This window comes from Onychostruthus taczanowskii, unplaced genomic scaffold (assembly GCF_017590055.1).
Source record: "Onychostruthus taczanowskii isolate IOZ18803 unplaced genomic scaffold, ASM1759005v1 scaffold245, whole genome shotgun sequence".
NCBI lineage: Eukaryota > Metazoa > Chordata > Aves > Passeriformes > Passeridae > Onychostruthus > Onychostruthus taczanowskii.
Genome location: NW_024499741.1, coordinates 105,796 through 117,630, shown reverse-complemented (window position 1 = coordinate 117,630; position 11,835 = coordinate 105,796). Strand labels below are relative to the sequence as shown.

General features: G+C 65.3%; 2 protein-coding genes across 6 annotated transcripts; one reads left to right on the top strand and one right to left on the bottom strand.

Moving 5' to 3' along the window:
- Positions 1-67: 67 nt before the first annotated feature.
- Positions 68-6,814, bottom strand: NEMP1 (nuclear envelope integral membrane protein 1). Of its 2 annotated transcripts, none has more exons than XM_041406179.1 (11): positions 6,723-6,814; positions 6,275-6,492; positions 5,881-6,002; positions 4,054-4,264; positions 3,760-3,832; positions 3,564-3,657; positions 3,318-3,432; positions 2,944-3,169; positions 1,803-1,976; positions 1,179-1,390; positions 68-762 (listed from the first exon to the last, which is right to left on the bottom strand). In XM_041406179.1, exons 1-10 carry the CDS (start codon positions 6,725-6,727, stop codon positions 1,180-1,182), a joined length of 1,449 nt encoding a protein of 482 aa, XP_041262113.1. In that variant the 5' UTR covers positions 6,728-6,814; the 3' UTR covers positions 68-762; position 1,179. The 2 variants fall into 2 exon arrangements, with proteins under 2 accessions (XP_041262113.1, XP_041262114.1); XM_041406180.1 differs by having other exon boundaries at positions 1,233-1,390.
- A 1,320-nt stretch (positions 6,815-8,134) lies between these two features.
- Positions 8,135-11,829, top strand: NAB2 (NGFI-A binding protein 2). 4 transcript variants are annotated; one of them, XM_041406173.1, is made up of 7 exons: positions 8,135-8,177; positions 9,063-9,864; positions 10,085-10,218; positions 10,689-10,740; positions 10,908-11,040; positions 11,127-11,327; positions 11,441-11,829. In XM_041406173.1, the coding sequence occupies exons 2-7, from the start codon at positions 9,070-9,072 to the stop codon at positions 11,533-11,535; spliced, it is 1,410 nt and encodes a 469-aa protein (XP_041262107.1). In that variant the 5' UTR covers positions 8,135-8,177; positions 9,063-9,069; the 3' UTR covers positions 11,536-11,829. The 4 variants fall into 4 exon arrangements, with proteins under 4 accessions (XP_041262107.1, XP_041262111.1, XP_041262109.1 ...); XM_041406175.1 differs by having other exon boundaries at positions 8,144-8,266; XM_041406176.1 differs by lacking the exon at positions 8,135-8,177 and adding an exon at positions 8,363-8,371.
- The last annotated feature ends 6 nt before the right edge of the window (positions 11,830-11,835 follow it).

The window sequence follows — 11,835 nt, the reverse complement described above, 5'->3', positions numbered from 1 at the left end:
TGGCTGAGCCCTGGAGTCACAGCAGGACGAACAAATGAGGCTCAGGACCTAAAAAATACATCTTTATTAAAAAATATAATCAGTCATCCACCACGCTGAGGCGGGGGGGATGAAGTAACAGAGTCTGCTCACACCTGAGCAGGGAGGAAAGAACAGCAAGGGCTGGGGAGCACACCTGGGACAGGGACAGAGCTGGGAGTGGGACAAACTGATGGCAGAAGCTCCAGGTGAGGTAGGGGCTGGGCTGGGCATCCCCAGGGCAGCTGAGACACTGAGGAGGTGAGGGCAGCATTATTGCTCAGGAAGTTGCATAGATTGGGGTGTCCCCTCCAGCTCTGGGCTTTGGCAGAGCTCCCCAGTTCCCCACTGGAACATCAGTGGGGTCACCCTCAATCCCTGCCCACACCCACTGGGAGAGGGTGAACAGCAGGAGAACGGCAGTGAGGCAGGGAGGAAGCACATCCACACTCATCCTCAGCTCTGGCATGGGGAGAGAGGGCTGAGCACGGCCTCTACTCCAACACCACATCCAGGGGCAGCCAGCAGACCCTGAGGCTCCACAGCTCCATCCAGGAGTTTTTGGTATCCACACGGGATTGAAGCCAAGGCAGAGGTGTGGCCCGACCAGCTGGAGCCCTGTGACACGTTTGTAGCAGGAGGAGGAGGAGCAGCTCCCTCACCACGGCTCCAGGCAGGTGCTGAGCACGCAGGTACCAGCGGGACAAGTCCAAAGTTCCTCTCGTGTGTGTCACCCTCAGGCACCTGCAGATGGAGGGGAAGGTCCATCCCCACCCCAGGCTGTCCAGGGCCCAGAGAGGGGAAAGAGGCTCCTGTCTGCAGTGGGGGATGGAGCCAGATAAGCACCCAGGTTTGGGAGGGGGGTCCCTGCCCTGGGGGTGCCACCCTGGGAGCTCACAAACATCCACTGCAAAAGTTGGGCTGGGTCCAGGCTGCATCTTGGTGGCTTCCCAGCCTAGGGGGGATTTCCATGTGTCCCACCCCACCTCAACACCCAGAGCTGTGCTGACAACAGCGTTCACACCTCAGGCAGGAGCTGCAGGGAGGTCAGACCCCTTTTCTCCCTGTCAGAGGGGGGTCCATCCCCACCAGGACCATCCCCACCATGCCTGGAGCAGCCCAGCATTGGTTCTGCTCCTTGGCCAGGTCACGTAGCTGACCTCACTGGACATCCACATGGTTGTGGGGCAGGGAATCACTCTTGTGATTCCCACCAGAGGAGTCACTGATGTTTTCCTCCTCTTCATCATCATCATCATCCTCCTCGAAGAGCTGCTCGTCAATGCAGAGACTTTCCAGGCCGAACTCCCGCTCGTGGGCTGACACCTCGCTGGGGGTGACGTGGGAAGCACCACCCACAAAATCAGCAAACCTGGGAGAAACCATGGAGCAGCACGTTGGGCAGGTGTGTCCAGTGCCTCTGGAGAGGCCCTGACACACACAGGTAAAAAATTTTGCTGCTGGGACCTGGTGTTATCCATCCTTTCCCCCTTTCCACACCCTGGTGGTATCCATCCTTTCCACCCCCTGGTGGTATCCATCCTTTCCCCATTTCCACACCCTGGTGGTATCCATCCTTTCCCCCTTTCCACCCCCTGGTGGTATCCATCCTTTCCCCCTTTCCACCTCCTGGTGGTATCCATCCTTTCCCCCTTTCCACCTCCTGGTGGTATCCATCCTTTCCCCCCACACACCACAGATCTGTGTCTCTGTCTCTAAGGACAGAGGTGACAGCACAGAGGGACACAGGGTGGCCACCCTGAGCTCCCTGTCAGGGATGTTACCTTTTGGGAGACTGGATGCGGGACACCGTGGTCCAGGCAGAGAATTCGGGGCTCTGGCAGAAGCTCCGCAGCTCTGCCAGGGCCTTGCGGGTCTCCACCTCGCCCTGGAGCTGAAATTCCTCCTCTGTCAGCAGCCGAGGAGGGGCTGGGCCCAGCTTGGAACTCCGCACCCTCCTGCCAGGGGGGAAACAGCAATTAATGACTGCCTGGATGGGGTGGGACCAGCTCCTGGGGCTGGAGCCCAGGGCAGGACCCCAGAGCAGGACCCCTGGGGCATGAACTCTCAGGACAGAACCCCTGGGGCAGGAACTCCCAGGACAGAACCCCTGGGGACAGGAACTCTCAGGACAGAACCCTGGGGAAGGAACTCTCAGGACAGAACCCTGGGGACAGGAACTCTCAGGGCAGAACCCCTGGAGCAGGAACTCCCAGGACAGAACCCCTGGGGCAGGAACTCTCAGGGCAGAACCCCTGGGACAGGAACTCTCAGGGCAGAACCCCTGGGACAGGAACTCTCAGGGCAGAACCCCTGGGACAGGAACTCTCAGGGCAGAACCCCTGGGACAGGAACTCTCAGGGCAGAACCCCTGGGACAGGAACTCTCAGGACAGAACCCCTGGGACAGGAACTCTCAGGGCAGAACCCCTGGGACAGGAACTCTCAGGGCAGAACCCTGGGGACAGGAACTCTCAGGGCAGAACCTCTGGGACAGGACTACCCTCCAGGGCAGGATCCCTGGAGCAGGAACTCCAAGGCAAGACCAGCAGTGGAAGCAGGATCACCTCCCAGGGCAAGAACCCCTGGGCAGGACCTGCTCCTGAGACAGGAATTCCTGGGACAGACTGAACTCACAGGACAGAACCAGCTCCTGAGGCTGGACCAGCTTCAGGAACATGAATCCCTGGGGCATCCCACGCTCCCAGCTCCTGGGCCAGCTGGTAGTAGGGAAAGTGGAACACACCCCTCTAGCCTCTCCTCCTTGCTCCCAAGCACCCTCTCTTTCACCAATACCAGGGAAAAAAGGGCACCCCACTCCCAAAGCCCAGTGAAAACAACCCTGCTGTGTGCCACAGGCTCCATCCAGCAGCTCATCCTGACCCAGCTGGGAGCAGTGAGCACGCTGCAGTGCCACAGGCCTCACCGGTAGGCAGCAAATGCCCACTGCAAGGGGTAATCCAGGTTCTTGGTGCAGACAGCGATGAGCACCAGGCCCAGGGCGATGGGGTGGATCTGGATGCCTGAGTACATCAGCAGCAGCCCCAGGAGCTGCAGGGCCCAGGACAGGAGGTTGATGCTGCGCTCGTTCTCCAAGGGGCCGTACCTGTAGCACACAGCAAAGCTCAGGAGGCCCACAAAGAGCAGGTAACCTGTGGGAGAGCACAGAAATTAGGGGCTCTGTGAGGATGAGGAGGAAGCTGACATCACCAGCAGGGGCAGGGAGGCTCAGCTTTGCTGCACAGCTCCGCTAGGAGATGTTCACCTGGTGAACAGGTGAGTCTCAGAGCTCCCACCTACCTAACAGGTACTGCCAGTAGGACTTGCAGATCTCCTTCAGGTTCTTGAAGATCAGCTGAAGCAGGTACAGGGAGAAGGAATAACCTCCAACCAGCAGGAAGTACACAGGGCTTTTCTAGGGGAGCACAGAGAGGTTGCAGGCAGGCTGTGGATACCTCCCCCAGGTGCTGAGGTGCTCTGTACCAAACCCAGTCCATCCAGGAAAGGGCTACGAGGTCTCTGACCCCCTCAAAATGTGACACCTACCTTGGGCATGACCTTGGACACCATGTAGACGAGGACAAGCAGCGAGGCCAACAAGCCAACACTGATCCCAGCTGAGTAGTAGAAGATTTGGCTCCTGCAATGATCACACAGGGAATCAATCACAGCAGGTGTTTTATGGGTACCTGTGCACAAACACCCCCAACACAGGAGCCCCCAGGGAAAGGACAGGGCTCACCTGCTCAGTGTGTCCCCACAGAAAAACAACAGCAAGCCCAAGAAGAAAACAAGGAACAGCTTAGGATCAAAACCTGGAAAAAAGAATAAATCCCAGTGGAGAGGGGCACGGCGGGAAGCTCCCACTTGCCACAGGGTGACAGGACAGGGATGGGACTTCCAAGTGCCCCAAATTCCTTCTGCACACCAAATTCCCTTCCTGAGGAAGGAACAGCTCCTTGGATCACGAGCTGCCCCGTCCTGCTGTCCCCTGGGCAGCCCCAGGCCCCCTTTCCCCAGCGGGGAGGGGACGTACGTCGGAAGAGGACCACGGAGTAGGTGGTGCCAGGCTCCAGCAGCTCGACCTTGAGGCAGGTTTTGTTGCTGTAGAGATCCACATCGATGCTGGTGTCGTTGAGCTTGCCCCTCAGGAAGGAGAACAGCACGTTCCACACGCTGAACTTCTCCAGCTCCTCCTCGCTGTCCACCTGGGTGACGCGGATCATGCGGCTGCTGGTGACGCGGATCTGCGGGGACAGAGGGGAGCGGGGGGTTGAGAAACAGAAAAGAGACTGGGCTCCTGCCCCAGGAGCTGGTTCTGCCCCAGAGATTTGTGTTCCTGAAGCTGGTCCAGCCTCAGAACCTGGTTCTGCCCCAGGGTTCCTGCCCCAGGAGCTGGTTCTGCCCCAGAGATTTGTGTTCCTGAAGCTGGTCCAGCCTCAGAACCTGGTTCTGTCCTGGGAGCTTGGTCTGTCCCAGGAATTCCTGTCTTAGGAGCTGGTTCTGCCCCAGGAATTTCTGTTTCTGAAGCTGGTCCAGCCTCAGGAGCAGATTCTGCCCCAGAGATTTGTGTTCCTGAAGCTGGACCAGCCTCAGAACCTGGTTGTCCTGGGAGCTTGGTCTACCCCAGGAATTCCTGTCTTAGGAGCTGGTTCTGCCCCAGGAATTTCTGTTTCTGAAGCTGGTCCAGCCTCAGAACCTGGTTCTGTCCTGGGAGCTTGGTCTGTCCCAGGAATTCCTGTCTTAAGAGCTGGTTCTGCCTCAGGGATTTATGTACCAGGAGCTGGTCCAGCTTCAGGAGCAGGTTCTGCCCCAGGAATTTGTGTGCCAGGAGCTGGTTCTGCCCCAGGGATTCATGTTCCTGAAGCTGATCCTGCCCCAGGAGCAGGTTCTGTCCTGGAAGCTTGGTTTGTCCCAGGAATTCCTGTCTTAGGAGCTGGTTCTGCCCCAGGGATTTCTGTTCCTGAAGCTGGTCCAGCCTCAGGAGCAGGTTCTGCCCCAGAGATTTGTGTACCAGGAGCTGGTTTTGCCCCAGGGATTTGTGTTCCTGAAGCTGGTCCAGCCTCAGAACCTGGTTCTGTCCTGGAAGCTTGGTTTGTCCCAGGAATTCCTGTCTTAGGAGCTGGCTCTGCCCCAGAGATTTGTGTCCCAGGAGCTGGTTTTGCCCCAGGGATTCGTGTTCCTGAAGCTGGTCCAGCCTCAGAACCTGGTTCTGTCCTGGAAGCTTGGTCTGTCCCAGGAATTCCTGTCTTAGGAGCTGGTTCTGCCCCAGGGATTTGTGTTCCTGAAGCTGGTCCAGCCTCAGAACCTGGTTCTGCCCCAGGGTTCCTGCCCCAGGAGCTGGTTCTGCCCCAGAGATTTGTGTTCCTGAAGCTGGTCCTGCCCCAGGAGCAGGTTCTGTCCTGGAAGCTTGGTTTGTCCCAGGAATTCCTGTCTTAGGAGCTGGCTCTGCCCCAGAGATTTGTGTGCCAGGACCTGATTCTGCCCCAGAGATTTGTGTGCCAGGAGCTGGTTCTGCCCCAGACATTTGTGTTCAGAGGTGCCCTCATCACTCTCCACACTCCCTGAAAGGTGCCTGTGCTCAGCTGGGGCTGGGCTGTCTCTCCAGGCAGCACTGACAGAACCACAGCACACAGCCTCGAGCTGCACCAAGGGAAATACAGGCTGGATATTGGGGAAAAGTTTTTTCACAGAAGGATGGATGGATGATGGATGGATGGATGATGGATGGATGGATGATGGATGGAGGGATGGACGGATGGATAGACGGAGGGATGGACGGAGGGATGATGGATGGATGGACGGATGGATGGAGGGGCTGGAGCAGGGAGGATCTGCCTCCTCCTCCTCCTCCTGCTCTCACCTGTGTCCTGGTCCAGACGTCGTTCCACCGCGGGGGGCGCGTGTTGCTGTAGCAGAAGCGCTGCGATTCCCGGTACCGGGAGTCGTGCCCGTCCAGCAGCGGGATCACGGCATCCTTGGAGCCTGGGAAGCACACCGGGAAGCACACCGGGAAGCACACCGGGAAGCACACCGGGAAGGCTCCGTGCCCCGCCGCCCTCTGCTTCGCCCACCCGGCCCTTTCCCCCCACATCCCCCACGGTTTTTGCGCTGTTTTCCTTGGAATTCGCCCTCCGGTTCTTTTCTGGGATAACCCCATCCGGTCCCGTTGTTCCGCCATGCTGCCCCGGGGGCTGCCGCCGCCCCGCTGCCCCCACCCGCCGGTCTCCGCTCGTGGACGCCGCTGCCGCGCTCACCTGCAGCTTCCAGGGGCAGGAAGGGCAGGAACAGCAAGAGCAGCACGGGCAATGCCGGGAGGCGCCGCCGCCGCCCCGGAGCCGGTTTCATCCCTCCCGCCGCGGCTGCGCCGGCCGCTTCCGCTTCCGCCGCCTGCCCGGTCCGGCCACCGAGGCCATCCACAGCCAATAGAAAAGCCGCTCGCCGGGCTTTGTCGTTGATTGACAGCTGATTTAACCTATAAAGATTCACGTCTGCTCTCTGCCAAGTTGATTGGCAGTAGTTTTAGCCTATCAGCTGTGCGCGTGCAGGAAGCAGCTATGTTCCCGCCCTCGTTACCACGGTGACCAACATGCCAGCCATTTACCTCGCAGCCACGCCCCACCCTGGTAACGGCTCTGACAGTCACGCCCCTCAACCAATCAAAACACAGGCACCACAAGCCACGCCCTCCACCTTCATGCCTACCCCATCTGATTGACAACCGCCTCCGCCTATCAGGGCGCGTCCTCGCGTTGTTTGTGTGAATGGGTCACGCGTGGGGGGCGCGCAGGTCCCGCCCCTCGCCCCCCCGGCCCCTCCCCCGGCAGCCGAACCGGCGGCCGCGGGTCCCACGGACCCCGCCTGCCCCGGTCCCACCGGCCCCGCCACCCCACGGCGCGGACGGGGCTCTGCCAGCGGCGGTCACCGCTGACCCGCGGCGCGGAGGGCGTCCCGCATCCCACGGAGCGGCCCGGCTCGGCTCGGCCCGGCGGCTCCGTGCCCCAGCCCCGGGAAGGGGGTGCCGCTCTCCCCGTGGATCCCCCCCCCCGGCGGCCGCCCGTGGGCGGGCAGCGGGGAGCGGGCTCGGGCGGCCCCCCCGCTCCCCCTCCGCGGGCCGTGGGCGGCGGAGCCGGGAAGCGGCGGGGCCGTGGGCGGAGGATGTGCGTCAGCCGGGGGCAGCGCCGGGGCTGGGAACGGCCCCGCCGAGGGGGGAGTTACAGGGGGGCGGTGGGGAAGGGGGTGAAGCGGGAGGGTCGGGGCAGGACCCCCGCCGTGGGCGCCGTGCCCGTGCGGGATGCCCCGGTTGCTCCGCCGGTAGCTCCGGGGATGTGCCCCGGACACCGGCACGGCTCCCCCCCGGCCAGGATCGCGCGGGGGCGGCTCTGGACCCACGCCAGGCGCCGGCCGCGGTATAAATAGCACCGAGCCACGCAGGGCCGGACCGGGGTGCGGGCCGTGACACCCCCCACCCCTCCGCTCCCTCCCGCTGCTGCGGGCTCGGGGCTTCAGCATCCCCCCAGCCCACCCGAGAAAGCTCCGTCCGCTCCCGTTGTCGCTGCTCCCCCCGGAGCCCACCGATGGCAGCGTGTGCGTGCCGGTGACACCGAGTGCCAGCCCTCGGTAAGGGCTCCGGCACCGGGGGGCACTGCCGGGACAGCGGTGCCGGTACCCGGAGCATCCCCGCGCCCGCTGGGGTTGTCACCGAAACCGGGGATGCTGCGAGCGCTGCCCGCGGGATTCACGGTGTCCACGCCAACACCGCGCCCCGCGTGTCCTGCCTCTCCCACGGACCCCCCCCCCCGGGCCCCCCCCCCCCGTGCCACGCGTGTCCTGCCCGGTCCCTGCCGGGGCTGCGGGACCCCCGGTGCCGCCGTGCGGGGCGCCGCTCCCCTCCCGCTGCTCCGGTGAGGATGGGGGGGTAGAAGGGGGCCCGGTGCTGCCGCCCCCGCCGCTGCCCGCCCCCCTCCCCGCGCTCGGCGGGGGCGGCAGCCGCGGGATCCGCCCCCGGGGCCTCCCACGCGCGGCGCAGCCGGGGCCACTGCTATTTCACGGTCCCGCCCGTGTGGGCGGCGCGCAGAGCGGCGCGGCGCGGCGGAGGGAGCGCGCCCGGCCCGGCCGCGGCAGCGGTCGGGGCGGGAGTCCCGAGGGACGGTGGCCATGGTGGGATTGGGGGGACCGTAGGGGGACAGGGCGGCGGGGGACACCGGGCAGGGCGGGGGGCTCGAGGGGTGTTGGCCACGGGGCTCCGGGTGGGTCCGGGGCGCCGGGATGCACGGGGAGAGGATGGGACCGGGGGCACCGCGGCACCGGGGGGTACCCGGGAGGGGTCGGGAGCTCGTGGGGGGATGGCAGCGGTGGGAGCACGGAGGGAGCGGGGGGGTGGGACAGCGGGGGTCACCGGGCAGAGCAGAGAGCCCGGGGAAGGGGTGACCCCGGTGGGTCTGGCAGGAATGGGGGTGGGATGGGGCACAGGGTGGGCTCGGGGCACTGCAGGGCACCGGGCAGGGGCGGGGACGCCGGGGGAGGATGGCCCTGGTGGGACCGGGGTGGGGATGGGGGCACCGAGCGGGGCGGGGTCACCAGGGAAGGATGGCCCTGGTGGGAGCTGGGGAACCACAGGAGAAGAGGGCACCGGCAGGGCAGGGGGGCATGGGGGATGTTGGCCATGGTGGGATTGGCACTGGCACATCACCCCGGCGATGGGGGGCTGGGGGAAGCCCCCAGATGTGTGTCCTGCCCCATGTGAGGACCTGGCATGGGGGGGCACAGGCTGGGGGGGTGGGGCACAGGCTGGGCACAGCCCGGGGTAGGGGCTGGGGTGAGGGTGACCCCACTCGTGTCTGTGCCATGTCGAGGGGCTGTGGCTGCAGGGTCCGTCCCAGTTTGGAGCACATGGGTGCCCCGTGGGGTTTAGGGACACTGGAACACCCATAAACAGGAATGCTCCCTCTGCCCTGTACCCCCAGGCCTAAGGGTGGGGAGGGGCTTTCTCCTTCATGTCCGTCCCTCCCGGTGGTGAGTCTGTCTGTCCTCTGTCCACCGCAGGCTCGCCATGGCCCTGCCCCGCACGCTGGGGGAGCTGCAGCTCTACCGGGTGCTGCAACGTGCCAACCTGCTGGGCTACTACGAGACCTTCATCCAGCAAGGGGGGGACGACGTGCAGCAGCTCTGCGAGGCGGGCGAGGAGGAGTTCCTGGAGATCATGGCGCTGGTGGGCATGGCCACCAAGCCCCTCCACGTCCGCCGCCTCCAGAAGGCCCTGCGCGAGTGGGCCTCCAACCCGGGGCTCTTCAGCCAGCCCGTCTCGGCTGTCCCGGTCAGCAGCATCCCACTCTTCAAGCTCTCTGAGGCCGGCGGGCGCAAGGCGCTCAGCAACGGGCACGCCAGCCCCGGCGAGGCAGCGGGCAAGGGGGGTGGCAGCGCCGGGACGCCACCAGCCCGCAGCCCCACGGAGCCAGGGGAGAAGCTGTCGCCGTCAGCGGCTCCACCGTGGCCGGGAAGGAGCACCCCCGAGTCGGAGGGTGGAGGGGATGAGGAGCCGGGGGGTCCCCCATTCTCCCCGGGCGGGAGCAGCGGGGAGCAGGCGGTGGGCACGGAGCTGGAGCCGGAGTTGGCACGGACGGTGGTGGAGAGCGTGGAGCGGCTGCTGCAGAGCTGCCCCCGGGGCGGCGAGGCCGAGCTGAGGGCGCTGATGAAGCTCAACAAGAAGCTGGCCAAGGCTGTGGGGCACATCTTCCAGCTGGAGGACGGTGACCGGCAGAAGGAGGAGGAGATCCGCCGGCACAGCGCGATCTACGGCCGCGGCGAGGCCCGGCGCCGCGAGGGCAAGCAGCTCACCCTGCACGAGGTGGGCTCCGTGCTTGGAGTTCCTGGCACGTGCTGGCTTGGGACAGGGACTGGGGTGGCTCTGGGGGTGTGGTGAGTGGGTGGGATTCGAGGTCTCCTCCCACTCGGGTGGCATCTGCCAGCCTGGAGCCGGCGCTGCCTTAGCTGAGGGTTGTGTGGGCGCTGCTGTCCCGTGGGTGCTGCCGTCCCTGTCCCCGCTCACGCATCATCTCTGCCCCCAGCTCATCATCAATGAGGCGGCCGCCCAGTTCTGCCTGCGGGACAACTCGCTGCTGCTGCGGCGCGTCGAGCTCTTCTCGCTGTCACGACAGGTGGCACGGGAGAGCACCTACCTGTCCTCGCTCAAGGTCGCCAGGTGAGCCCAGACCTGGGAAACCCCTCCCTTGTAGGCCTGGGGGGGGGCCTGGCTGTCACCCCCTTAGCCCCTGGGAGCTGCAGCATGATCCAGCACTTCTGGATGGGGCCAGGACCCTGCGGCCCCCAGTTCCCCTTTGCCAGCGTGGGTGGTTTCTGCCTGACCTCGGAGCGTGGGACGTGGGGAGGATGGGAATGACGGGGATGCCAGGCGTGGGAAGGGATGCCAGGCAGCAAAGGGATGCCGTTGGGGATGCCCTATCTCTTGCCTCCATCCCCAAAGTCCCCTGCCGACCGTGCCAGGGCTGCCTTTTCCTTTTGTTCCCCAGCTGCTTCCCTGTTGTTCTGCCCCCAATTCCATCCGTGCCAAAACCCCAGCTTCTGGCATTGCCCTGCCTGGTGGCTCTGCCCGCAGCGTGGGGCCTTGCTGTGGCCACCCCCACGCCTGACACAGCCCCTTTCCACCCCCAGGGCCCATCCCGAGGACAGCGGTGCCGTCGTGGCCAAGCGGCTCAAGGAGGAGGTGGGTGTGCAGGTGCAGGGGGGCAGCGTGTGCAGGTGTGCACACCTGTGAGCGTGGGTGTGACGGTGCAGCGTGCCCGGGGCTGCCCGTGCCAGCCTGGGGGGACGGCCGTGGGTGTTGTGGGGTGGGTGGTGCAGGGGACCTGCTCACCTGAGTGCTCCTGGCAGGCGGGAGAGCAGAGCCGCCCTGAGCTCCTGGCGCTGCCCGTGGGGCTGGAGCCCCCCGGGGCCGGGTACCGAGCCAGCTTGGAGGAGGACACGGGCAGCCTCTCCGGGGAGAGCCTCGACGGCCACTTGCAGGGTGAGTAGGGGTCCCTGTCCTTCTGGGGGGGCTGGTGGTGGCCGGTCCCCATCTCCACGCGCTGATTGTCGCCCCTCTCTCGGCAGCGGCGGGGGCCTGTCCCCGGCTGACCCCTCCGCCCGGTGCGGCCCCGGACGTGCCCCTCGGCCTGGCGCCCCACGGGCTCTGGAGCCGCCACATCCTCCAGCAGACGCTGATGGACGAGGGGCTGCGCCTGGCCCGGCTGGTGTCGCACGAGCGCGTGGGGCGGCTCAGCCCCTGCCTGCCGGGGAAGCCCCCGGGACCAGGTGAGCCCCCCTCGGGGCCGGGGGGGCTTTGCCGCGGGCAGGGGTCGGGACGGCACCGCTGCTTTCCTGCTGTAGAATCGTGTCCTGACGCCATCTCCGTGTTCTCCCCACAGAGTTCGAGGATGGGCTGGCGGAACGGGGTCCTCCGGCCCCCCCAGACCCCCCTCGGGGTACAATCAAGGTGGAGCAGGAGACCAGCAGGCAGTGAGGCGCCTGTAGCCCCCCCGCCACCATTAACGAAGCAATAACGTGCTGGGGGACGGGTGCGGCGGCGCTCCGGGCCCGGGGAGCTTGGGGAGGGGTGGGGGGGTCTCAACCACAGCCCCCCCCGGCCCCCTCCCGTCCCACACCGACGCTCTGGTTTACCTCAGCCGCGGCGGGATGCGACTCCCCGCAGCAGCAATACCCTCATCCCGCCCGGCTCCGCTCCCCCGCCGCCCCCCAGGGCTGGGGAGCCCTCGATGGACTGGAGCCCCCCCCCCACCCACCAAGTGCTGACCGTCCCCCC